Source organism: Plectropomus leopardus, chromosome 24, assembly GCF_008729295.1.
Source record: "Plectropomus leopardus isolate mb chromosome 24, YSFRI_Pleo_2.0, whole genome shotgun sequence".
NCBI classification, from domain to species: domain Eukaryota; kingdom Metazoa; phylum Chordata; class Actinopteri; order Perciformes; family Serranidae; genus Plectropomus; species Plectropomus leopardus.
Window position 1 is genome coordinate 5,207,642 of NC_056486.1, and position 27,809 is coordinate 5,235,450.

The 27,809-nt window shown below is 37.8% G+C and overlaps 1 protein-coding gene across 5 annotated transcripts; it reads left to right on the forward strand.

Annotated features, from left to right (window-relative positions):
• The first annotated feature begins 1,350 nt into the window (after window positions 1-1,350).
• Window positions 1,351-24,821, forward strand: LOC121962819 (voltage-dependent L-type calcium channel subunit beta-4-like). 5 transcript variants are annotated; one of them, XM_042513124.1, is made up of 14 exons: window positions 1,351-1,491; window positions 3,704-3,787; window positions 11,891-12,061; window positions 12,272-12,394; window positions 12,540-12,667; window positions 16,048-16,124; window positions 16,580-16,599; window positions 17,935-18,015; window positions 19,097-19,155; window positions 19,459-19,568; window positions 19,861-20,012; window positions 21,397-21,492; window positions 21,964-22,149; window positions 22,567-24,821. In XM_042513124.1, the coding sequence occupies exons 1-14, from the start codon at window positions 1,429-1,431 to the stop codon at window positions 22,816-22,818; spliced, it is 1,602 nt and encodes a 533-aa protein (XP_042369058.1). In that variant the 5' UTR covers window positions 1,351-1,428; the 3' UTR covers window positions 22,819-24,821. The 5 variants fall into 5 exon arrangements, with proteins under 5 accessions (XP_042369058.1, XP_042369059.1, XP_042369060.1 ...); XM_042513125.1 differs by having other exon boundaries at window positions 22,570-24,821; XM_042513126.1 differs by lacking the exon at window positions 16,048-16,124 and having other exon boundaries at window positions 16,581-16,599.
• Window positions 24,822-27,809: the final 2,988 nt, after the last annotated feature.

Sequence of the window (27,809 nt, forward strand, 5' to 3'; positions counted from 1 at the left end):
CAGCTGAGTTATTTGGCCACACTCGACAGCAGCATGTCTGGGGAAAATCAGGATTTCCACAAAGCTTTCACATAAAGGACTTCTTGGCAATCATTAAGCATGGGATGGATCTGTTATGCTTTGTGTGTCTGCCAGTGGTGCAGGAAGAACTGTGCATGTATAAAGAGATAAATAGATTCTGATAAGTATCCTGGGGAGGGGAGAACATCAGCTAAATGTTTGCTCCCCTAAAAATAAATCATGGACTACATAAAGTAATTAAAAAGTAACTCTTTGCAAAGTTTTCTCAAAACATGCATGACCTATTTGCCGACTTGTGAAGTAGCAGCATGCAGAGTTAAAGGGAGGCGAAAGCAAGCTGCAACTTCAAAGCTGCTTCAACAAAGTGTCTTCTGCAGGGGTGTCCAATATCATGTGGAAAATTACTGAGTCACAAAATGACTCTTGAGAAAACAAAATTATCTTAAAGTTAAGCTAGAGTTTGAGACAAATAACCTTTAAGGGGATGCAGGGCAATGCTGCACAATAGAAAGCAAAAATCTATCAATAGATGAATAGAAAAACAATGGGTGGCTTAATTTAAGGGGTCATATGCCAAAAAGTTTGGGATCCACTGACCATCAACAAAACGACAGCTGACAGCTTTCTGTGTGAGACTGAATTGTACCATTGAACCATATATATATTTCAAACTCTCTTTATGAGTTTTCAAAATACACAATTTTACAAAATAATAAACAAAATCAACATATGTGGAAAGAATGAAAACCACCTCCTTCTTTCCCAAACCACTAATTTCTCCTACTCATCCCCCAACTCTCAGTCCCACCCTGGTAGGCTAATCCTGTAAAAAATAAGGCAATGACGGCAATGCAAACAAACAAATATTATTATTATTTTTTTTACTAACTAATTAGTTGTAATTAGTTAGTTAATTGGCTCCACATATTACCACCATTGTACTAAGACATACGTGTTAGACTGAATTGTACCATTGTACCATAGTAAAGGTAATAACGCTTGTAATCTTACAATAAATTGTAACTTAAATGTGCATCATTCATTTCTCTGTGTTTGCTGGTTGCAGCCTAAAATAGTTCCTCTTTGTGTCTAAAATAGCACCCTGTGCCTCTTTAAGACAGTTTTCCTGCTCCTCGGGCTAATTTAAGGTTCCCTCCCCTTCTGGTTTCTAAAATAGTTCCGTCCATCACTCAGGCGCATCTGGTTTTGAGTGGCTCGAGCGGCAGCAGTGTGTGCACGACCAGCCTCCCAGCGCGCGCCGGCAGACACGAGCGGACACCTGTCTCGTGAGGAGGACGGCTGAGAAAGCAGCGGCTCGTGAAGCTGGAGCACGCAGCCCGGAACCCGCCGCCCCTCCGCTGGACTGGACCGGAGCAGCCAGCCCTGTGGACCGATGTCCTGGCCGAAATGTCCCGACACATCTACATACGGAACAAGATCGGCGAGGGCATCCAAGCGCCCATCTTTCAGGTACGCGTCTTTGCCAACTACATTTAAAAACTATGACTGTTGCTCTGCTTTCTGACAGCTAAATCACACAAGAAAATATTTAAAAACCTTAAAAGAACACTTTATCCAATGTATTTTACACTCTTTTTTTTAAACCAAGAGTTTTACATAGAAACCTTTAACTTTTATAGACATTTTTAACCATATGAAATCTGGATCATCATCATCATCACTTTTCTTGTGCTGCATTCAGACGACTTTCACCAGGAGTTAAGACTTCAAGTCCTTAACAAATTATTAAATTAAAAAAAACAAAAACAAAACTCCAAGGAAAATGCAATTAGCAACCCTCCAAGAGATGTCCCACAAATAACTAAGAGGTGATAAGAAAATGAGTTTTTAAAAAGGGGAAATAAAAAAAGATGAAAATTGTCCAGAAAACAATATTTATTATTAGTATAGTCATATTTCTATATTATTACTTACATATGTTTTAAATAAAAATTTTCAGACATTTTTCAATCATTTTCTTTTCGTTTTTACTTTTTTGTGCTGGTTTTCAGGTAATTTGCTTGTAATTTTTTGTTAAGTTGTTAAGTTGCTCATTGCTTTCTCCACATATTGTTAAAGAATTCACATAAATTTGCTCAAGTTTTAAAGAGTTAACACAAATAAGTTTTTTTCAGAGCTCTGTTTAACAAAAATATGTACAAAATATGTCAGGCAAACAGGAACACAAACATCCATGGGTACACAAATAATTTTCATTCTGCACAAAACTAAATAAATAATAATAATAAGTAATCAAAATATCAATACATAAATGATTAAAAATCTTTTAAAAACATATAGAAACAAAAGCAAGCAAAGAAAAATATTTCATATTCATATCATTTTTTGCATAATAAGCTTTTTCATTAGTCTAAAAATCTGTTGCAAGAGGTGTGAACCTAAAAAACTTTGTTTATGGATAAAGAATTTCCCCATTAAAATGAAAAAAATTAACATCATAGGTAATAGGCTTTTACCTTAGAAATTTTGTATTCCTTACAACGTCAAAAATTTCAATTTCAAAATCTAACGCAAAAAGTTACTAGCAATGACACAACTTGACAACGGTTAACTCAAGTTTGACTTGGTTCATGGACCTTTTATAAATAGTAAATATTTTAAAAAAGTCATAACTGTTAAATTGGTATAAAATTTGCATTGCAGAGCAGAGAAGCAGAGACTCACTTTTACTTTTTTTAATAAATTATATATTATATTATTATAGCAAAGAGTCTTTCAATGATTGTTAGGACACGATGGTTAAAATATGGCTTTTAAAACATCAAGTGGAATCATACGTTCTATTTTAAAGGATATTTTCTAACTGAGGGAACAATACTATCTAAATCAAACATAAGAAATAACAATACATTCTCTTAACTGTGTGTTTTATTTAACTTTTCTATGTTTTAAGTTGAAATAGTTTTACTTAAATTGTGTATGTAGAAACAGCACCTTGATTGACCAATATCAGTTGTGTGGAAAAAATCATTTTATTTTAATTACCTGTTGTTAAATGGAGCACAGTTCATCCCAAAATATACTAGATCAATCAAATATTTTCATTAAGGACTTAAATGCTATTTCATCTATGGAGTGTCTCATAAAAGTAGCATATTTGTGCAGAGACGAAAAAGAGGAGGGAATGTATCAGCCCCTGCTAGATAACTCTTGTTTCTTCAGCTTCGTGGATGATTGGAGGATACAGGCTGATATTAATAGCAGGTTATTCATAGACTTCTCCAACTTTATCCTTTATATCTCTTCTTGGCTTTTGGCTGTTGGCTTGAATTGAGAGAGACGGGAGAGAGATGGTAACCCAGATTAATGGCCCTGTTTTATAAATTCAGGGAAGTAGGTTCGGACTTTTTAACAGTGACATTGTCATTAACTCTGGAGACTTGAGCAGAAATGGGGCAAATCACTGGCAGATAATTAATTTAGCTCCCTGGAGATGAACTCTGCTGGTTAAATTTGGACTTCATTTTTGGACTATTTAGAAGAGAAAGAGAAAGTCAGGCGGCGTGGAGAAAAGTAAGTCAGCAAAGCAAATATTTAATGTAAAAACATGCAGTATAACCGACACATGGTCATGTTACATGTGTCGTGTGACAACAAAACTTCATAAACACGTAGATAAAAGTCTTTGTGCTGGTTGAGATCTTGTTTTTTTTGCATGCAGGTGAATCGAGGGACTTATTCCAGGAGGAGCCGACTCAAGAGGTCTGATGGCAGCACCACCTCCACCAGTTTCATCCTCAGACAGGTACTGACACCCAAGGGCAAAGGTTTTGTTTCAACATCAGGTGGAATACATGAAATGGGGGTGTTTGGGGTCCTCCCCTGGGAAATTTTAAGCGTCAAATACTTTCTGGTGCATTCTGGGGAATTTTTATGCATATATTTTTGTGTTTTTCTGCACATCAGTGGCTTCAGAGGTATTACATACTGTATCTTAATATTGCATATTGTATCACTTGGTTTTCTGCAGAGGTTCTTAAATCCACGAGAAAAACATAATTAATGACTTGTCTTTAATGCCACAGTAAGTCCCGAAAGTGTTTCCACAGTTTGGCTGGTAGCCTCATTGAGAAGAATGTATGACCTGCTTAAAAACGTAAGTGATAATCATAAGAATATAATGTTCAGGCCATGTTACTATAGAAAGGTTATAGACTCAATAATTCAGGCTTTATCTGTATAGCACTTTTCATACATATGAACTGTAACACTGAGTGCTTCATACAATAAAACCAACCCCCACCTGAAAAAAAGAAAAAAAGAGGCAGGATAAAACCTATAGATAGAGGGATAAAAATAAATAAGTAAAGAAATAAATAGATAAATAAATGACAACAGCAATAATATAAATCAATAAATGAAATTCTCAAACTGTACATAATAGGTAAATGAAAGGGCAACAGCACAAAGTAATATCATAAATATGTTAAAATAAAATGATGTGGAGAGCAGCAAAACTGTGGAACAGACTAAAATATATTTAAAAAAATAGTCGATAGATAAATAAAGTCCAATTAAAACTTAAGTTTAATTAAAACTAAAAAAGGTAGGTCTTGAGTTTGCTTTAAAAAATATATCAACCCCCTTAAAGTCACTTTTAGTTAACGTTTAGTGCACATTGTTTTTGGACAAAGGCACCCAGTGGATTTTGTGGCTACTTCTAGCACTGTGCGTCACTGTTTGGATGAGCATGTGTCAGAGTCGTGTGTGTTCTCTACGTTGTGTGTGACTCGTGCACAGGGACGGCGTGATGCACATCGCTGTCGCCTGTAGAGGACGGTATTTTGCTGTCAGTGGGCGATAGCAGATAGCAATGTGCAAGTAAAAGAGGAAGACTGCGAGTCAAAAGATCTGTCTCATACGAAGCATTCACTTAGCACTTTATATCAGTGGAGAAAAAAAACATATTATATATTTTTCAAATACAAAACCAAAGACACACATTTATTGCCAAGTCATTTCTCTGTTTTAAGTGTGACAGTTTAGACACCTCACCTTTAAACTCCTCACTGGAAAGCTCACAGATAGAGCTTTTATTATTTCCTTTTATAATAAATAATGAAACAAACTTCGTGTCGGCACAGATAGGGGTCAGAAATGAAATAATTTTTTGACCCATTAACGTCATAAATTGCAGTATTTTAATCCACACATTTGTGTCTTTTTTTGTCTGTCTGTCTCTTCAGCAAAGTGCAAGGTGCTGTTAGAGTGTGCACATTTTAGCTGTTTAATATAACTTTATTTTAACATAATATAGTTAATATATTTGCAGGTTTTAATGGTCATTTCAGGCAGTTTTTGATAAATATTTGTCCACAGTAGGTGAGTGTTAGCTCTCTGGCAAACCTTCTTGAAGGATGCTGTTTTTTGTTTGTTTGTCTACTTTTATGTCTACTTTTATGACTACTTTGTCTTCATTTAGTGCTAAATTTAAAAATGATTTGGTTGCAGAATTTCTGAAAGTAGTACATGTACATGTGTACTTATTTTGAATCAAGGCATGCTATGCCTGTTTTTTTAAATATTTACTTTAGTTGTATAGAAATTCTCTATGAATCAATCAAACTTTATCTGGATAGCACTTTCCAGGTTAGTGCAGTTAAAAGTGCTTCACAGATGACTGACAAGCCGATAGGAAGACAGAAGGAAGACTGTAAGTAACAACATAAAAGACCAGAACAGTTTAACAATTTGAGACCAATCACACGAGACAGTCAGGAGTATGAAAATTTAATAAAATAGATTTAAAAGCTGGTATAACAATAATAGTAGTAAAACTTTTAAATAAAAACTAGATTAAAGAACCAGATTAATTAAATTCAGAAGGCAAAAAAGAATTAAAATGTAGAAGATATAATGATAATAATAATTATAAGAAGAAGAAAGTAGTTAATTAAATCTATACATTAAAAAAAGCTAAACAAGAATAAAAATGTAAACGCTATAATAATGATAATAATAATAAGAAGACTGTTGATAATGATGATGATGGTGATAAAGTAGATTAAAAAGGCAAAACAAGAATTAAAACTTAAAATCTATACTAATACTACTACTACTACTACTACTACTACTACTACTCCAACTAATAATGATGACAATAATAATAATGATACAAATAATGATAAAAATAAAATAGTTAATTAAAAGCTAGACAAAGAAAAAAATAAACAGGCAAATAAAATAAATAAAAAGGATAAGAATAAATATCACATGATTTCATTTTTAGGTAGAAATAAATTGTATTTTTTTAAGCACATGGATTCAGTGTACATATTTGTTAGACCTCCTTTTGCTATCAGACTCAGATTGAATATTTTTCTGCTCTCTCTCTGGAGAATAAATAAGCAGTGTGAGGATGAGCTTTAACGGGGAAATGGAGGATGCTTCTCCCCCTTTTACTCCTCCATCTCCCTCCCCCGATCCCCGCTACCTCCCTGCACTAAAGGAGAAAAAAAAATCAAGGAGAGCGCTTATCCAAGCTGAGTGGACGGCCAGCCAGCCAATCAGCTCCTTGCACATTGGCTCTGTCATCAGGCTTGGATATTGAGGAAGGATCCACTGCTCTGCTGCTGCCGCTGCTGCTGCTGCCGCCACCTCTGCTGCTCGTTGTGTATATGCATCTGTGTGTGTCAGTGTGGGTGTGTGTGTGTGTGGAAGCCTGATGAAATGAAATGCCAGAATCGGGCTACCTCCAGGGAGAGCCTCTCCGTCCTATAATGTGAGCCAGCCAGCAGCACTGGGAGATCAGGGAGAAGCTGCATCCATCAAGCGACGGGCCTCCAGAGGACCAGGCGTGATCCAACGGGAGGGGAGATTTTTTTGAAAAAATCTTCTTCTCTGCCGTGGAGAGAAGGGATTGTCGTCATCCCCCCATCCATCCTTTTTTTTCTCAGTGGTGCCCCCTCCTTCCTCCTTCGCCTCCACTCTATTTTTTCCCCCTCATTCTTCTAGAGGCGCTCGTTGGAATATCAAACCTCCATGTATGACAATTTGTACCTGCATGGATTCGAAGACTCGGAGGCGGTGAGTGTTTGTGTGTGCTTCTGCGCTCTCGTGCTGTGTGTTTATTGATGGAAGTGGCTCAGCTGTGCACACACACACACACACACACACACACACACACACAAGAGGCCTTTGATGGGTTAGCCAACGGTACAGCGTAGCGTGATCGTGGGCTATGCTTGGCTGGAAGGGGGTTGGGTGGGTGGGTGTTGGTGGTGTGTGTGAAGGGGGGTGCACATTAGGCAGATGGCTTCTGACGTGTGACATTCACACACTTCTGTGTGTATGTCTCTGTGTCTGTATGTGCGTGTGATATATGTGCTGTATATGTGGCTGTAAGAACGGACGTCAGGAGACCACCAGAGCCAGGAGGAGCCATTTAGCGTTCATCACACTCTGTACCTCTAAGAGATGGACCGAGCTGTGATTCATAGACAAAGATGGAAACATGTTAATCACCCGTTTATCCCCTAAGGCCCATTCAAATGTTAAATTCTCACGTGTCACATTTATGCATTTATCACTTTACAAAAATGCAGCTGGGTATTTTTTATCTGACCCCACGACTGTGTGATGTATAGGCTCTTCCGAGGCTCGCATAAAACATGCATCGTGATGCCATTAAGTGGATTGTGATGTTGATGAGTCACATGCTGAAGCTACTCCATTGGATAATAGCTCGGATGCTACAGTGCAACCCCAGAGCTTCCACACGCATGCATGAAATGAGGTTCAGGATGATTTGTTAGTGTTGGATTGAAGGATTTATTAAAAAAGAGGCAAAATAATCTTCAGAATTGAAACATTAACTATTGTAGGGTGATTGGAGTTCACACTTTTTGTTCTTGTGTATCACAAACAGGAATCAGTTGTATTTGAAATTATACTTGGGACTGTAAAATAAGTATTATTAAGTATTTCCATAAAATAGGTGGACTTGCGAGAGACAGATTAAAAAAAAATGTTCTCATTGGAAGCAGCAAAGGCCGAAATGTCATCTCTTTTAGTTCCTAGTGTGGGTTAGGGCCCTGACACACCAAGCCAACCGTCGGCCTTTGGTGAGCTTCTGTCATCTTAGTCTTTGCGGTGTTTTCAGCGTCTTTGGCACTAGTCAGCCCTCGTCGGCCTTTGTCAGTTTTTTTTTCCGGCTGATTTGGCATGTTGAATGTGTGTTGAAGTTGGTGAACCCCTTCGATAACTGAAATCACTCTTATTGGCAGTTCAACTTAAAGGATGAGAAAAGAAACTGAAGTGAGGAAAGCAAACAAAGGACCAAAGTCGAGAGAGAGAGTGAGATAGAAACAAAGTTGTTATATTAGGTAAGATTATGCTTTTTAGACGTTGAACTCTTTAGCTGGTGAAAAATATTCCTGCTGGTGGTACATTGGACAAAAGAGCAGTAACAGAAGCAATGTAATTCGTATGGCATAAATTGCATGATATAAAGTGCCATCAAGGTGAAAGTGAAACTTTCTCTGGTTGAGAAGGGCGTGGGGGATTGTAGATGGATACAACCAGTGGTGCAGAGTGGACGAGAATTGAGGTGAATCGGTCACATACAGTGGGCATGCACCGAAAAGGGTCTTTCATAAAGTATAGAAGCAGATCACAGGATCACAGTCCACCTCTATACTCTTTGTGTCTGTGGTAGTTCACACAACAGCCCTAGAAGCAGTAAAAATCCACCAGCTGTAGTCTTTGCGGTATGTTCGAGTGCAATTTGGCAACATAACAGTCGGCCTTTGTTTCACGAGGTCTTTGATGTCACTTTGGTGTGTCTGGGCCTTTAAACCATAAAAACCTTGAATTCCTTGAATTCAACAATTCAGAATCAGAATCATTTTTCCATAAGACCATCCCTGCCAGGTAAATACCCCCATCTTTTAAGCTCCACATCCCCAGTTTGTTACTTAGGCTTTTTGTTAAAAAAATCTCTCAAGCACAGATAACTCTGATCATCACTACGAAATCATCAAAGATTATTTTGCTTGGACTTGATAAAGCTTCTCTTCAGAAATACAAGTTTTCACAGACTCTTGTACCTCTCATGGCAAGTAGACATCAGTCTATTATTAAATTGGTGGAAAGCCCCTTTAATAAAATCAGCAGGAGAAATCACGAAGAATCCAGCAGAAACATTTGACTTTTAAACTATTATAGCGATGAATCTGTAATCTGTTCATTCTTGAAAATTGCACCCAGTAAGTATTTCCTGAAATTGAGGAACAATTCAAGTTGCCCAAACGTGCCTCTCAGTGATTGGATGCACAGGATCCAGACGAGCAGTGTGCTGAAGTCAGACCTTACTGCTGCTTGCTTGTAAAAAAACGAAAAGTGCTTAGCTGTGATGACGGGCTTGATTGATTGTCTTGAGACTAATGGTCCTCCTTAATTGAATCATCATTAGTGGCTGATTGTTTAGATTAACACAGCAGAAGAAAGCACTTGGTCCAGTCACGTCCCAGCAAAAAAACCCAAAAAACTTGCATTACTGTTATTCTCGCTGTGTTGCAGGATGAACTACTGCAAGTCGAGCATGTTTCAAAGCACTAAAGTGATAAAAAAAATCCCTGACAGTGGGCAAGAAAAGGGACAAGCAAGGAAACGAAACAAAAAATACACTCAAAATACCATTTGATATATCCATGGTGTTTGCCTCTCATGCCTCCATTGTTGTCCATAATAATGTAGGGTTAATACAGAGATATGTAACAATTCAATGATGAAACTATGTTATTTTAAAATTTTTGTCCTTCTGCTATTCCTGTGCCAAGTCATTGGATTAATTATTCTAAAAATAAGGCCTTAATTGTTAATAAAATTACTTAAATCAATTTTTTAAAGGCCTTAAAATGAAAAGACATGTAAAGTAGGATTTTAGGTTGTTCCTCCTCTGACAATTGCAGTATAAAATCTCAAATCATTGGTAAAAACCCCTTTTTAATTTCCAAAACAAATAATGTCTGTATGAATAAAGTCCTGGGAATAAAAGGATTCATAACAGACCAGGGTAAATTTCAAACACATCTCTACGCAGTGTGTACATTTTGTTTGATTATCATAATATCTTAGCTAGCTGTCAGACACCTGCACCTACTTACCTCAATGCAGTGTCAGGTTTGTCTAGCAGAAGGCATTTAAAACATACTTATTTCTACCATGAAAAGAAAAAAGCACACATGCAACAATACAACACAATACAACTTAGGCATGAAATACAACTACAAAAAAAGCAAATTCCCAACCCCCCAAAAAATCCCAACTCCTTCTATAAACTCATGTTATTGTCTCAAATTTAATTCTGAGTGGCCTTTTAATGCCACTTGCTTTAAGCTGTAGTAAACCTGCATAATTGTGACTTACTTTGTTGTATATTTGACTTGCTGTCTTAAATTTTTGACAAGGTGAAGGATATTTGTGACTTATAATGTTATAATTTTGTCTTACATGTAATTGTTTAAACCAGAAACCAAGAAAATGATCTGAAAATAAGCCAAACAACATTTGCAAGAAATTAATTGAAAGTTACAAGAAAATTAAAATAAAAAACCTAACAAGGATATATAAATGTAGTTTTCTGGGCATTTTTCCCTGTTTTTGGATAATATCAAATAAACACCCCTAACTAATGGACATTTTTTAGGTCACCTTTTACTAAATTCCCGCTCAGTTTTCTTTGGTTTCAGGGTGTTCAGTGCCTGTGGAAGACATCTGAATGCAGAACAAGATAATGTATGTCAATCCAGGTTTTAAATGGTTAACTTGTCATATGTATAGTTTTACGTTTTATCGTCCCTTTTTTTCTTTGACTGGTGGAGATGGTCTTCCATATATGCGTGACTAACCAGAGCAGTGATGCACAAGTAAAAGGAAATATTAAAGATCCTGCTCTAAAAGATGCAGAAATGGGTCCGCCTCTTTCTGGAAGCAGCGCTCGGAGTCGTCACTATCCAGAATTGTCTGGAAGTGTGAGATTTGCTGTGTGTGGTCATGCAAACTGCTGACAGCACAGGAATGGAAATCCCACTTTGTCTGAGATGCTTCTGGCAGTCGTCTCTTTTCTACATCATCCATTTCACCTGTTCTGCATTCAGAGTGCCAAGCCTCCACTCTCGACTTGGCAAGGCAAGTTGATGTGAAACCCCAAAACTCAGGACAGTCAGTTGTCCCATAAAGAAGCTTTTTCTTAAGTGGACCTCATTGTGCTTTTCAGTGCTGGTCTTTAGGCTGTGGTGGGATGAGGCTGCAGTGCATGCTTCCTTTATAACAGAAGAGCCTGTGTGCTTTTGTCATTTACAATTTAGGTCATTCTGTCCTCACTTTTTCGGACTTTAAGTCCTTGATATTAAAACAGTGTCTCACTGAATCGACCCCATTTAGGATCAGAGTACTGGTGTTTGTCTGCATTAGCCTTGGTCACACATTTATAGCTCTGTGGCCTCTTCCTGTCGTACTTTAAGTAGTTTTACCCACCCCACTGGCTGAGAAGGTTGAGGAGAGACCACAACTAGGGGTTGACTGATGTTGGTTTTTCAGGGCTGTCACCGATTATTAGTAGTTAATGACACCGATAACTAATATTGGGAACTGATATGAATTTACAATAAAAATAAAAATATTTCTGTAAAATTTAGAATTTTGCATATAACAAACTCCAACACAAAATTTTGTTGCACATGTTTAATCAAAACTGAAACTTTTAACATCATATACAGCAAGTTCCCAGCAACTTAGCCCCAGTAATCATCCAGGCCGATGATCTGTCGAGTCCTAAACACAACCTTTACATGGGTTGAGTTTTTATCCCGACTCCAGTAACCCGTTGTGTGATCTCTGTTTGCAGGGCTCAGCTGATTCATATACTAGCAGACCATCAGACTCAGATGTCTCTCTGGAGGAGGAGCGGGAGGTGCAGGCCCAGGTCCAGAGCCAGAGCCCAAGCCAGAGCCAAGGACCGGGACAGAGCCGCCAGGAGAGGGAGCAGCAGGCTGCCATTCAACTGGAGAGAGCCAAGGTGGCCAACCTGTGACACTACTTAGCCAAATTCATCTGCGGCTATGTTTTTTTCACCCATATAAGACTGTCTTGCTAATGGCCATAATGGAGTTAATGTTTCTGCAGTCTTTTAAAGATTTAGTATGCAGGATTTTTTGTAAAAAAAAAAAAAAACATTCTCTTTAATGACTCTTATAATTTCGCCTAATTTTGTGTTTCTGTCCTACAGACTAAACCTGTAGCATTTGCTGTAAGGACCAACGTCAGCTATTGTGGCGCACTGGATGAGGATGTTCCAGTTCCAGCCACGGCCATCTCCTTTGACGCCAAGGATTTTCTCCACATAAAAGAGGTACACGCGTGCTTTATTATTAATATGAAACCTTGCGCATGTGATGCTATGGGAAAGTTTTCTAATACAAAAATCTGTGAACTTACGGATTTAAAAGATTTCTCTTTTGTGTGTGTTCCTCTTTTCTTCACGTTATGGTGTTCAGAAGTTCAACAATGACTGGTGGATCGGTCGGTTAGTGAAAGAGGGCTGTGAGATCGGCTTCATCCCCAGCCCTCTGAAGCTCGAGAACATCCGGCTCCAGCAGGAGCAAAAGAGAGGACGAGTCCAAGGGTAAGTAACAGAAAAACACACTTGTCTCACCGTCTGTCTCATACACTAAGCATTATATGGTCACACTCAATAGTATATGTTGACACAAAAATGATGCGAGGTAACTGAATGTACATTATTCTTTTATACTATTTTGTAACATGGTATACAGACACCTGTTTACCAAACTATTTAAGAGCTTTTACATTTTCCATTTTTTTAAAAAAACAGTGGAAGGAAAGAAACATATTAACCCTGCAAAATTAGTTTTTCTTTTCTGTGGGAAAAAAGACACATTTTTACTTTTCTTGCTTATAAGCAGCTCTTGAAAAACAGCCGAACAGCTTGCTGGCTGAAGTTGACTCTCTAGGACCCTTTGCAGCTGGTCAAAAATATCATCCAGTGAATCCTTTTCATTGCCTTTATTATCATCTTCATGGTGAAACTTTATGGGTTGATTTTGGTTTACCACCACTTCATCTCATTACCGTCTTTTATGACTATGTTTTTCAATCATCATGCGACTCTGTGGGTGTCGGAGGTGTTTTAAAAGGGCTCACAAGTGTCTAAATTAGACAACAGAACGTCATCACGCTGAACACGGATTCACAGCCTCATCGTGTTGGCTACGTTGAAATCATGCAACCAAGGTGTAGTTCATTTAATATTTTCATTCATTTGCCCTTTATTTAAACCTCAAGAAACCATTGAGAGCAAGCCCTCATTTTCAATGATGTCGAGAGGACAGAAAACACAAAGAAAGAACGAACAACAGGCCAAACACCATTAAAAACAGTTACATTCAAAAGCAGAGTAAATGGTTATCATAGTTTTAAACTTACCCATAGCAACTATTGTTACCAGTAACTCACTAACTTCTGGTGATTCAGGCTTCAAAACTCATAAGAGTGTTTTTTTCTTGCTGAACAAATGTGTTAAGTTTCACATTTTTTCGCCACATAGCTTATTTTCTGCCATAATCCAAAATTTCATAATAGTCAAAATCGCTTTTTGATGAGGGAACCAGGATGAGGCAATTTTCTTACTATTGGTTGATTTTGTAGGCGGCCACTGGGCACACTGAGGTTATGTCCTTGTTTCTATTTTTTGAAAAATTGGAGATTTTAATTACTTGAATTAAAGTTTATCTCTATCTTGACAACTGATTAATTGTTTCAATAAATTTTCACTGTTTTCCAACATTATAAAGACAAGCGATAGATCGAATAATTAATGTTAGTTGAATCCCTGCACTTGTGAATCTGAAGTCTTGACCTTGCCATTTCTAAAAAATATATCCCTCAATTTGATATAAGAATTGTTGATTTGACAGAATTCCACTTTTTGCCTTACACCCAAGTTGTATTCATCTTACATTGTTGCACATTTTGATGCAGAAGAAACTCTATGGAAGCTTTATTCTCATGCAGTGTCTGTCCATGCAGCTCCTGAGCAGGCCTGGTTTGACTGAGACAGACAATAAAATTATTTTATCAGATAAAGCATAGATTCTGCTCAGTAACTCCTCAGTGAAAGCTTAAAGCTAACAAGGTTTAAGTTTCTGTGTATATCTATATACATATATATATATATATATTTTTTTTTTAAAGTTTTACTTTGACCCAGGTCTGCTCATGACTATTTACTCCATCACTTCTACTCATGCCGAGTGTAACAGTTTCAATGGCTGTAATTAGCGTCGGTGCTATCAGCCTCCCGGTGTCCCTGTATGTGTGTGTGTGTAATGTGTGTTGAAGGTTCTGTCATCCAGAGTTTGTACAGTAACTCACGTGCTCTTCCTCAAGCCTTGTTATTGAGTTTAACACTAATCCTACCAGACTGGAGGGCTTCAGCGCTTCACTTACTAGCTTGGCTTCAGTGGCTTTTTGTCACCAAGCCTCACAGACGAGGAGAGGCATTTGAACCCCATTAATCAGGACTACATTTTCACTGTAACTGAAAAACAGTAGCTCTACAGTAAGTCTGCCTTCCTGAGATGATGCAAAGTCTGAAATATTAATACAATCATAATGGAAAGGGCCCCTTGTGATCGAATTTGGAGTTACAGCTGAAAAAGTAAAATACTAAATGATAACTCTAAACAAGTAAATGCAAAAGGAAGTGGGTGAAACAATCAAGACAATATTTACTCATGGTCATTTTTATATCAGATTTTCTTGTGGGTTTTTTTTTTTTTTGTTTTTTTGTGTTGTTGTCTTTTTTCCCCTTTTGTTTTTAACATTTTTTATATGTTCACCCACACTGTTGCAAATTAATTTTCAGCTGTTTTCTGCATTGCATTTATACTTTTTTTTATTTCACCAGTTTTGTTTTTGTGTTACCCGTTACCTTTAAAGAAAGAAGAAAAACTCCAGACAATACTGCCAGCATAGTTTGAGAAGACCCTATTTATCCTCAAAGTCAAGCCCCACACAGTTTTGCCTATTACTTATGTATTCAGTGTTGATTGCAAGTGCTTTATTCAAATTTGCGGCCTCCACCCCATGTCTACAAGAGTGATATTTTACTTTAGTAAGGCTTTAGGTTGTATAGGAATCACAAAATGCAAATATTTCACGTTACACACAGCTGGGCTTAAATATTTTCAATTGTGATATGATTTTCAATATTATAGGAAATAATAATTTTCACTTAATTATTCACATTTTCATTGAAAACATAAAAATGATTATGGTGTATTTTTGTGACAATTTGTAACAAAAATGTTATCTTTTTATGATCTATAGAACCCCAGTAATGAGTCCTAAAACCTGGAAATTCATTAGCATTGATGGACCTCAGGTTCCCTTGTCTGAAAGTCAATAGGTGTTTTGACTGGGTTTTTGATTAGAAGCCTTAAAAAAGGGCTGCAGTTAGCACAAGCTGAGGATACTTTCACACTTGTTCTACAACATTAAATATCTCAGCAAATATCCAGCAAACTTTGAAGCTTTTATGGGTTTTCAAAAATGCAGAACTTCATCATGCAGAACTGGTAGCTGTGGTGACCCGAACCTGCTGTAGCTGGCTAGCCTCAGAAATCCTAAAAGTATACATTTGTGAAGAACATCTTGCTAAACAAAACATGGAAGTATAAAAAACATTAGTTTTCTCTGCAATAATCCAAAATCCAATGGAAAAATCACATTTGCTTTTTGACAAGGGAACCAGGGTGACATTAGTTTCTGGGTTGGCCGGCAGAAAAACATCATCCTTGGGACACTTTGACGCTGCAACACAAAAAGTGTCTTGAAACAATATTTTTCTCGTCACCTTTTGCACATTTCCTCTGCAGTATCAGTTTAAGCCTTGGCATTTTAATTAATTTTTATTTTTTACATTTTCCACATTAATACCATGGTATGTTTGTGTCTTTCTTTATCCCCTCTTGTCTTTTCCAGTAAGTCTGGAGGGAACTCTTCTTCCAGTGTAGAGGATGAGGTATCTGCCTCGATCCGACCCCTCATATCCTCGACAGGTGAGGACATCGGACAGGGGGAGAGGGCTGTTAATGGCCAGCTACCAGCTTAGAGCCAAGCTTCCTGAACCGCAACAACATAGAGAGAATAAGACTCTAAAGCCTTCCCATGTCTCTGCATAGAGCATAAGTTCACTGCGTAGAGTTGCTGGTACATTTTCCCATGATCCTCCTCTTCCTCCAGTTGAGGACTGCAGGCGTTCTGAGACTGGGGCTTACCACAGTGTGAACCCAACGACAAGACTATGAACCCCCCCTGAACTGCACTCATGTGACTTTGTGAATATAACCTTAGGACAATAGAAACACTTTTTATATATGTTTATCATACCGGCTGTTAGGTTTCATTTGATGAAAAGTTTCTTATGTTTGAATGTTTCTGAGATATTATGGTGACACCTCCTCTGTCAGCAGCTACTGATGACACTGTCACTGTCTTCTCTCCCCCCCTGCAGGAAAGCAGAAACAGAAAGTGGTAAGTTGGTGACGGTAAAACCCACTCATTCACCATCCACTAGACTCTTGTTGCTGCCGCCATCATGAATTGACAGGAAGCAGTAGCGCAGGCAGGAAGTTGCAAGCTCATGTCACGTCCTTGGGCCCGTCATACTTCAGCTCTACTGAAGTATACAGCGCCAAGCCATCACCATTCCTGTGACGCCAAAGTACTGTAGTGCCAAGTGTTTATAACTGCAACTTCCTTTGCACACGATACTTCAGATTTTTTGTGACAGTTTTGGGGGAAATTATTTTACAATTTGTTTCATGTAATTATCAAGTTAGATGGGGCTTTTGGTGGTATTCAGTCCAAGTGTAGAGAACAATAAAAATACAGTATTTATTTATATAATAGCTCGAAATTATGTCGCTAAACTCGGCATAAGTGGCTTTTCCCAAAATGTCAAACTATTTCGCTTATTAAGCTTATTTGCTTAAAGTGCTGCCTAAAACGGCCTTCCGAAATATATTGTGTGGCCCCGAACATGTCTTGAAATGCATGCATTATGTTTTATTCATTGGCAGTCTTTTTTAATTAGCTAATTTAGCTAAATTAAGAGATTTTGCTGGACACCTAACACTTTTTCTGTGTGAGCACCCCTAAGCTTACACCTTAAATATTAGATTAAAAAAAATACTTTTGATTTTAAAATCACATAAATACATACTGTGAAAAAAAATGACGACATTAACACAGAATAAGTAAAATATATCAATCATATAAGTTTAGCAGGATTTAACATTATTATTTTAAAATTTCAATATTGAATACTAAGTCATGATTAAATTTCACAATTTGATATTTAGGTTCTTTCCGGTATCCATAGCCGGTCTCCAGAATGGTGTTGTGTTGCTTCTTATTGTGATACTTGGTCTGGTATTGTGGTAGTTGGTAAAACTGTAGTTTTGTGACTATTTTCTATCAGAGGAGACGTCATATCCATCCATCATGTAGTAAATGATAAAAAATGTATTCATCTGTCAAAAAGTAATAGCATACCTCTTTAAATATAAAAAAAATCTTTTAATAAGGTCACATAAAATAATAGGCTATATTATCAGGCAAAGACATTTGCAGAAATTAATTGGATCAATTTATTTCTGCTATTTTGCTTTTATTACATTTTGACAAGATACATTATCATTTACTACTCACCTCAACATGGCAGAAAACCATCTGAACGTAACTCAAGGTCAGCTGACTCAGCAGTCCATTACAGCTGTCTGCTCTGAATATTTTGGTTATTTTTGGTCCATGTCCTTGTTTGTGATGAATCTACTGCTGCTGATTAAAATGTGTTTGCGTTAACAGACAGAGCACATCCCCCCGTATGACGTGGTTCCCTCCATGAGGCCTGTAGTGCTGGTGGGACCCTCACTTAAGGGTTATGAGGTGAGCTGACACTCAAAAACGTCCTTTTACATCTATCATCATTTTTTTTTTTTGTTCAAAGACTATAAATACACTGATTCAGCACCACTGAATTAGGAGATTATTTCATGTTTACCAGTGCAAAAAGGACAAGATTACTGAAAGGAGATGAGTCCTGTTTGTCTTTTCCTGAGTCCCCCAAAATAGCTCCCTGTTGGCGCAGTTAATTGTGAGTGTGTCAGCGCCCACGTAACATCCAGATTGCAGCCAGACTAACGAGGAGACAAAGAGGTCAGAAGAAAATATGTTGTGTAATTGGCAGATTTGGGCTTGTAACCGTCTCATTGCTTCCTCTGTTGATTATAAATGCGCTGTGAACGAGGAATACACAAAATATTAAAAACAACATCCAGCACTATAATTGTCACAGACGACAGGGAATTTCAAAAGCTATTAATACTCGTTGGAGGAAGTTTAGATAAACTGATGCAGATGGGTTTATCTGTGAAATGCCCTCTAAGCTGCTAGCAAAAAAAACCCAAAAAACCTGCGTTAGGTTATGTACATTTAGTGGTCACATGCCAGTTCCAGTATTTGGGTTGATCTGTTTTCTCAGATAAGGCATCAAATGTTTTTTTAACAATAAAAGGAAATGCCATCTGTGGGGTTTTCCTGGGTTTGTCTAACGGACAGAGGTATATTCATATTTACATTCATTAAGGGGCTCAAGCCTATCCCAGCATGCACAGGGCAGGGTGCTGCACACTGTGGACACACAAAAACACTTATTCCACCATCCCCACCTCTTGCATTCATACGTCTTAGTCTAGCATATCAGTTTAACTGTAAACCAGAAGAAAATGACACTATTTTATATCGTAGAACAAAATGTGAAAGTCTCTTCAGCTTTTGTTAACAACAGACCTTATTTAAGGCTTCTGACCAAAAATACAGTCAAAAAACCCATTGACTTTGAGATGAGGCAACTGGAGGTGCTAAAATGCTAACTCGTTTCCAGGGTTTTCGGACCACAGAAATAACAGACCAATTCAAAACAGTAATTTGTTATGCACTTTTCCAACTCCTCTTTTTTTCTACGCAGGTTACAGACATGATGCAGAAGGCACTGTTCGACTTCCTTAAGCACAGATTTGATGGCAGGTAAGACAAATGTGACAATTAATTAAGCCCTCTTTTGATTGTGTTTGTAACAAATTGGCAAAATTAAGGTAAGTAATTGGGAAAGCCATTTTATTATACAGCAAAACTTCAAGAAATGTTGAACAAAATACTGGCCAAGCCCCAGGAAATACTCATCCTGGCAGACTACTTAAAACCTTTATTTTGTTCAAATCGTGGACAAAATACATTTTGTGTGCACACCACTGAGAATCTAGCTAATTCATCTTTGTGAATCAATTTTAATATTTAACAACACTGTATTGTTTCTCCACATTTTTACAGGATATCTATCACACGAGTCACGGCAGATATATCGTTAGCCAAGAGGTCTGTTCTCAACAACCCCAGTAAGAGGGCCATCATTGAAAGATCCAATACTCGCTCCAGCTTAGGTAAGAAAAACTCTCTGTGAGCTCACTTTATTAAGTGTGATTTAAATGGAAAAATATGACTTTTTCACATTTTGCACAAATGTAGACACTGAAAAATGTTACTGGAGCTAGAAAATGATTAATAATGATTATAGAAACAAAAGAAAGAACCAAATTCAGTCAAACCGTGAAGTTGAGAGAACTTCTAAAAGATCTGAAATATTTCCACGGGTAATGTTATCCATCAATTATATTGAACTGTGCAAATATCTAACTTTGTATTTTGTATTTGAATTGAATCTTGTCTCGTCAGCTGAGGTGCAAAGTGAGATTGAGAGGATCTTTGAGTTGGCCCGCTCCCTGCAGCTGGTGGTGCTGGACGCTGACACCATCAACCACCCAGCCCAGCTCCTGAAGACCTCGCTGGCCCCCATAATTGTTCATGTTAAAGTCTCCTCGCCAAAGGTACCGAGTGTTGGAGGGACAAAGTTTAACTGTCTGTGACAAGCTCCACAGCAGGTTTACCTGAAACTGATTTCTGATCACAAATACAAAATGAACAGCTGATTTTATTTAGTTTTTATCTGCTAACAAACCCTTTTTTATTCAGTGGGTTATATTGGCTAATGTGAATGTCGAGCCTGGACAATCAAAACACAAGAAAATGAAGCATTTGATAAAATCTCCAAAGCTACTATTCTACAGTTGGTGGAGACAAACAACAAGAACACCTAGACGTGTTAAAGGTAATGATCTCTTTAGGTTGATATTCACCCTCCACTGGTGTAGCAGCACAAGCACAATGTTCCCAAAAAACCAGCATGAAATACTGTCCTTTAAAACCACTGACTAACGCGCAAGGCTTTTTAATTAAATGTGTGGAGTCAGTCAAGGCTTCAGATCTGCTCTATGGCACCTCTGCATGGAAGAGTACGTCTGCTGCACTTCCTCCTCTGCACTGGGACAGCAATGACTAGACTAGTTTTCCTGGGTGTGGAGACTGAATAATCTCTCGTGCTCACACTAAAGGACTTCTCAAAAATGGCCGCAAGTCAGTGAAGAAGTGTCTTTTAAGTTTGATAGAAATGATGCACTCGTTTAAATACAGCCACATCCTGGTCAGGTGACTCACACTTGTTTTACGTCACTCCTCTCCTAGCATGCAAAATGCTCGTTTTGCTGCAGCTGACCAGGACACCCGCCCAGTCTCCAGACAAAGGACAGGATCTTAGAAATATATTCCATAATGTGGCATGTTGAGACCTGCAAAAATGTGATTCATTGAGGAGAAAAATAATAATTGAAAAATATATGAAAAATATATGCCCAAAGACTGAATATGGTATGATAAGAAAACAAATTGTTTGACTGATTTTGAACATTTCTTCAAATTTTTGTTAGGCATGCTCAGACTGATATTACATCAAAGAATAAATAAATTCTAAATTGTAGTTTCAGGCACAAATGAGTTACACTAAAGTATGGAGGAAATGATTGACATCAGTCACTTCACTTTATTTCACACCTACAGCCCAAAAAAGATAAAGATAGACTGGATAAAGAGATAACAGACATGAAAAAGGTTCCTTGTTTCTGCATCTACATGTAAACTGACAAATGTAACACTAGCACCAATAAATCTCTGCACACAGTCACATCCACAGTTGTTTTATGTGTCGCTTGGAAAAAATGTCTCCCGTGGCTCATCATGAACTAGGATCCCTTCCTTTTTGCACTCATCGTATGATGAGGAGAGTACTGGGTGACCTGAAACGAGTGTACCCAAAGCTGTGATCATTTTGGTTCAGTGTAACTGGAGCATCGTGTGCTTTCCCATCTTGTCGTCCAGGTTCTGCAGAGGCTAGTCAAGTCCAGAGGGAAGTCCCAGAGCAAACACCTGAATGTCCAGCTTGTGGCAGCTGACAAATTGGCCCAGTGTCCTCCAGTAAGTGGCCTTCCTCATAAACTGGCTAATAATGGCTTTTGGCTTCCTACTTTTACTGTTTTCTTAATTAAAAAAATTAAGTAATTGGTGCACAAATGTTTCTGCACTCAGAGACAAATAAGCTCAAATGAGATTGCAAGACAGTTTTTATGTTACAAAATGGAAGTAGCTATTTTGCAAATATATTTTTGGATTCATAAATCTGCCAATCACATTGTAAACCATAACAAGTTCACATGGTTTCAACCAGCAGGTGTCTGGCATCCAGTCCAACCAGTCAGCTCCTTAATCTTGTGTTTTTATTTTCTCTGTATTCACATTATGTGTTTACACTGTGTAATAATGTAAAGCACCAGTATTCTGCAGGAGCTGACATTTACAGTGTCAGTGTGGAGACCATTTATGTTTCATCTTGTTTTCATCTGTAGCTTCATATTTGCCTTCCTCCCTCTGACCATCTGCTGCTAACAGGAAATGTTTGACATCATCCTGGACGAGAACCAGCTGGAGGACGCCTGCGAGCATCTTGCCGAATACCTCGAGGCCTACTGGAAAGCAACCCATACCTCGATGGCGACGCCCTTGAACCCCCTGCTGGGACGCAACCTGGGTCCCACCACCCTCACCCCCTACCCCACCAGCATCTCTGGACTGCAGGTACACATCCACTCGTCCCAGGGTTTTAGCTGTTGTTTTCATTTGATGTTTCTCTGTAGAGCTGTGAGGAAATGATGGGGATAATTCATTTTAATAGTAGGAAAAATATTATATTGAAGACTAAATGAATTCCTCACTAAACATAATGTTATTTATGAACAACACTATGGGTTTAGAGCTGATAGGATGACCTTGTTTGCACTCATGAAATGTGTTGCAGAAATAACAACAGCAATAGAAAATAAAGAATACGCCGGAGGAGTATTTCTAGACCTTGGGAAAACATTTGACACTGTAGACCATCAACTATTGTCTACAAAGTGCTAAAAATTGTTATTTGTTCCCTTTTTTTATTTGATATGTTTGAATAAAGATCTAACTACTATTCCTGTGTCCTCGGCATGTTCATGTGATCAGCAGAGCCAAAGAATGCGACAGAGCAACCACACGGGAGACCACTCCACTCCGAACGAGCGGCGCAACCTGATGACATCAGACGAAAACTACCACAACGAGCGGGCGCACAAGGGACGCAACCGCATGTCTTCTGGTTCGCAGCAGCAGGACCCCTACCAGGACTACCAGGACCCCTATCAGGATGCATACAAGCCACATCGCAATCGCAGCTCACCGGGCAGCTACAGCCATGACTCCCGGCACCGGCTCTGAGCCCGCTCCTGTCATCACCGGGGCTCAAACGGCCCAGATTCCAAAACAAACGCTGCGACAGAGCCAAGGCGGTCCCAAATTGTACCTTTTGGTTTCAGTTTACGTTAATTTGTTTTGTCTACCTGGCGATTTTTCTCTTTAAAAGTCCAACAAAATCAGGTGTTTGTCTGTAATCAAGCTGCCAGGGCAACCCCCGTCAATCAACACTATTGGAGAGGTTCAGGACGCCAACATTAATGAAAATTCCTTTAATTTATGTTGCCGGGACCTTTTGGGATTGTACTAACACAAAGCTCAGCAGACGTGCAGCGCAGATCGTGCTTGTTGGCTGTGTCAGCAGGCTCATTATGGATAGTGGTCAGATGGCGACGGTGTATGGGCTGTGAAGTGCCTGGGACGTGGCACCAGGTCGGAGCACACAGACTGCTGAAGTTCTGCTGACCCATACTTTGGGCCGTGTATAAATCCTCTCACCATTTAGCTTATTGCATGCTGATAGATGATCAACCTCCGCACTCCACTTCATCGATATTTTGTACCAAGCATTCTTGATTCTCTTCTAATGAGGTGTAGATACGGAGGTCCAATTTTCTAAATCACCTGATTGTGTAGACAGGCGGCATTAGTTAGGCGGTGGGTTTGCGTTGAGACGATTATCTGGCTGCTAGTTTTGAAAACTGGTGCTTCACATTCCTAAACTATTTTGCTATTTGAAAGTCGATTTGAGCAAGGCCAGCTTTTCTGTAGCATAGCTCTAGGATTTCATTTGACCCTCGCCGTCATAAGTGGAGCTGATGGTGGTGGGATCAGATCGAAGCGACACTGCGGGAGAAGGAAATGCTGCTTCTGTTGTTAACAGTTAGCACTTAGAGAGTTAGAGGATATAGCTGTGACTGTCAGATAGTGTAGTGAAATAGCAAAATACTACTTGAGATTTGTTGTTGAGATGAGCATAAAAAAACAATGCTGTGAGAACCTTTTGAGCAGTTTTTTGGCCAGCGTGAACAATAGGACTGAGAAGATTTTTATTTAGTTTGATCGACCTAAAAGAGCTTTTTTTTTTTTGCATTTATAAGCGTTGAAGTCAAGCAAAGGTACAGATGGTGGTGAAGTCATCCGATCGGTTCATGGCGGTTGAAGTTCCTTCCTGTGGTTTTAGGGATTAAAGCATTAAAAATGTGACATGGCAGGATCGGTTGCATCATGTTCATCCTCTGTGTAGCTGGCATGTTGTCCTGACTGCAGAGCATGTTCCCTCCAAACAGTAAATAGAACCCTACTGTAATCAAGTTGATGTTTGTAGACGTAAAGGGCACATCTCTCAAAAAAAAGAAGTAAAAAAGATGTCTGAAATTACAGATATATGATTTCACTGGATCCCTGCAGTTTGTAAACTCAGTACACTGAAACGGCTAAACTTTAAGTATTTGTTTATGTCATTCTGAAAGTTTTCAAGAGTTTGATATATAATACTGTTTCTATTAATTCAAAATAATGTCGGAAAGTAGAAAGTGAGCTGAAACAACAGCCTTTACAAAAAGGTTAATTAATGATAACATGGACAAGAGTTTACCGAGCCAACATGGTACTTTGTATGGAAGCAAAATGCTGCTTTAATAATGTTTTTAGGCTTATTATTATCGTAATCCACTGTATATATATTATTCTTTTAAGATACCAAATCATCTTGTGATTACAACTTCATTATCTCATCTCCAGATAACAAACAGTTCTGTAGAGAACAATATAAGACACATAATTTCAGCATAATTTCAGCTAGTTTGCACACAAATGGAGAAACATATGTGATGGTAAACAAAATGTCACACATTAACATATATTAAAAAATAAATTTGCCGTCACGCTGCATTACGTGGAAGGTTAATCATGCAAGAGTAACATTTTCATTACACACAACAAAATTACATTACTTTTTCCAAAGGATAATTTTTACTAATGAGGCCGTGAAAAGGTGATTGTGAAATTCCATGACTTTTCCAGGTTTTCCATGACCGTGGGAACCCTGTAGATTGAGAAAAGCTCTTGCTTTTTTGTCTTTTCACAGGACAAAGGTCTTCCGTACTTCATAGTCTTCATAGAGAGAAAGAAGCATCAGGAGAGAGTAAGCAACATTTGTTATCTTGATAAATGAGATGGTTAAGTTGTTTTAATGTAAAGGGACAAAAATGTAGTTATTACGGAAAGCCGCAAACATTTTGTCATTTGAAAATGTTACAATCATTTTTCTGGATGCTTGTGGTTTCTGTAGATTTTGAAAGGCTGATCTGAAAGGCAGAGCACTGATATGGGAAGCCAGCGGCGGGCTTTCTTGGACCCATCCACCTCTTCACCTCTATAGGTACTTTCCTGCTGCTTATATAACATTGTTACCAGCAGCATTTTAAACTGACGCCATCAGGTAGCGTTAAAACTGACACTTTTCGGTGGCGTGTTGTTCTGTGGCGAAAGGTGCCTCTTAACACCAGTATCTGACGCCAAAACCACTGACCAAGCAGCTTTATTTAACGAGCTGGGATTGATAATGGGCTGGTTCTCCAGGCAGTGTGTTTTTGTCTGATGGGAATAAGTGCTGCATAATGAGGAACAAGATTATTCTCTGTTTAGAAATCCATTTTTTTAACTGTTAAAATTAGGGTTGTAATGGTATAAGATTTTCACTGTATGTGTGATTGCTGTTTTAAAAAATATCACAGTTTCACAATATCGTGATATACAGTATTGAGCAATTCTTTTAATATCAGTTACAATGACCTTAAAAGGAATGAAACAATGTTTTTTGGGGGGGTTGAGCAAATAATTTAACCCTTTTGAAGCTTCCTTCTGCCTCGTCCAATTTCAACCTTTAAATGCTGAACACATTGGTGCATTTTCTTTAAAAAGATGGTTAAAAAGGCAATGAGTGACCTAGAAAGAAATGTTCCACAAATTGCAAGAAATTAGGAGATATAGCAAATTATTTTTAAAAAGTGGGGGTAAAATAATAGGTGGGATTTTCATTCCAGTTTTTGAAACTTTTTCTCAAATTCTCCAGATAAGGAAATGTACACTGTATGATAACAATTTCCATACCACAGTTTAACATTTTTAAACTGTTATACCGCTCCAACCCAAGTTACAATCCACCAAAACATTCAAATAATGTTTTTTATCTCTACATCTATCTAAAACTAAACTAATCTATCAAAATTATCTTAAAACAAAATTTGAAGCTACTCTTTAACACTGAAACCCCTCTGACAAACATGATGTACAGCAGAGAGCGCTGCAGCACCAGATTTGTTTGGTGCTTTCTAAACATTGAATGAACAAAATCCTCAGAAAATAAACACACACAAAGGAGGATCCAGTCCCTTAAATACAAAGAGCCATGGTTTGGGTTTTTTTTGTCATGAGATCTATAGAGAGCGCTATTGAAACAGTTAAGATTTGAATAACGAGGGTTTTATCTTGATAGTATGTTGTGAAATTTAAGGAAACTTGAACCTTGTTTTACTGTCACACTTTGTAACAGATATCTGAGACGTCTGAAATAAGTCTTAAATTCTGCCCTACATAAGAGATATTTGACTGACCCATGAATTTTACAGTCTGACACAGTTTCAAGGGATCTAATTTACAAAGGCCTAATTGGAGCAACTTTGAAAGGAGAGCATGCTGAACTTTTAACGCTTTGAAACCTGGATCGACATCAGTTTTCTTGTGCTGCGTTCAGACGCCGTTCACAAGTATTTAAACCTTTGAGCCTTCAGCTAATTGGTTTTGATTTCATTCAACTTGACATAAAATGTCCTGCAAATTTCAATTAAAAAGAAGTAAAAGTTGAAAATGAAAAATATCTTAAAAAGAAAAGAGAGAAAAATCATTAGGAAATAATCCAATAACAGTGGAAAAATCTCAAGAAAACTATATATAAAATTAATATATATATTAGAATTATGTTACATTAAAAATATACAAACATTTCTTATGATTTATATTCATTATTATTAAATTTGACATTTCTGTAGTTCATTTTCTGCCTTTGTTCTTTTTTTTATTTCCCCTTTTTTTGTAGCTATTTTTGGTCATTTTCTCAAAACTTTTTAGAACAAATTTCTTGTCCATTTTGGGGTTATTTTTTACAGACTGTGTGAGAAGAGTTTGTTCAGGTTTCAAAGGGTTAAAACTGTGACACAAAAATACAGCCTGTGGTGCAAAGCAGCTCTTAATGTATTAATTTAAATTCAAAATAGTTCACTTTGTACAGCTCTGGATGAAAGGGGAAAAAATCTTGTATAGCACAAAAGAATAAGCAAAAAACTAAGGTGTTTTTTGAGCAACTGTTCCGGCAATGTGAATCTGGTATAAGCGCACAGATTATTATAATTATTACATATAAATATACATAAGAATCAGTTGATTTCTTTGCCCACATGTGTTTGTTAATGGACTGAAACACCAAGACTGCAAATGATAAAGAGAGTTTTAAAGTGCAACTGTTTACAAGCACGCTTAGCTGTCTCATTCTGCCCCATAGCATAAATCCCATTGGTTGATTGAACAGGGAGCCATTTTCCATTTGAAATCAAGCCAATGTTGAGCTGGGCTGCTTGAGACAATCAGAGGGGATTTCCAGACCAGCGTCCCACCATCCCTCTCTTTGTGTTACCTAAAAAGTTGAGAGATGTTCGCCCCTTTGAGCTGTGGAATTAGATTTGAGTCAAAATAACGCCACGCTCACTCACAGACCTCAAAAAAAAAAAAAAAAAAAAAAAAAAAGTCCGTCCAGGCTTACTTTTGTTTCACCTTTTCCTAACTTTTGTCTCAAAGTGAATCTCATTATTTTATTTTTCCTTTAAATCGACAAAAAACAGAACTTAAAGGGAGGACTTTATTTGAAGTATAAAACAAAAGAAGGGAAAAAAAACAACAAAAGAACATATTTATTCCAGTAGAAAAGTAATAGATGAATATTTGCTGGCGATTATTTT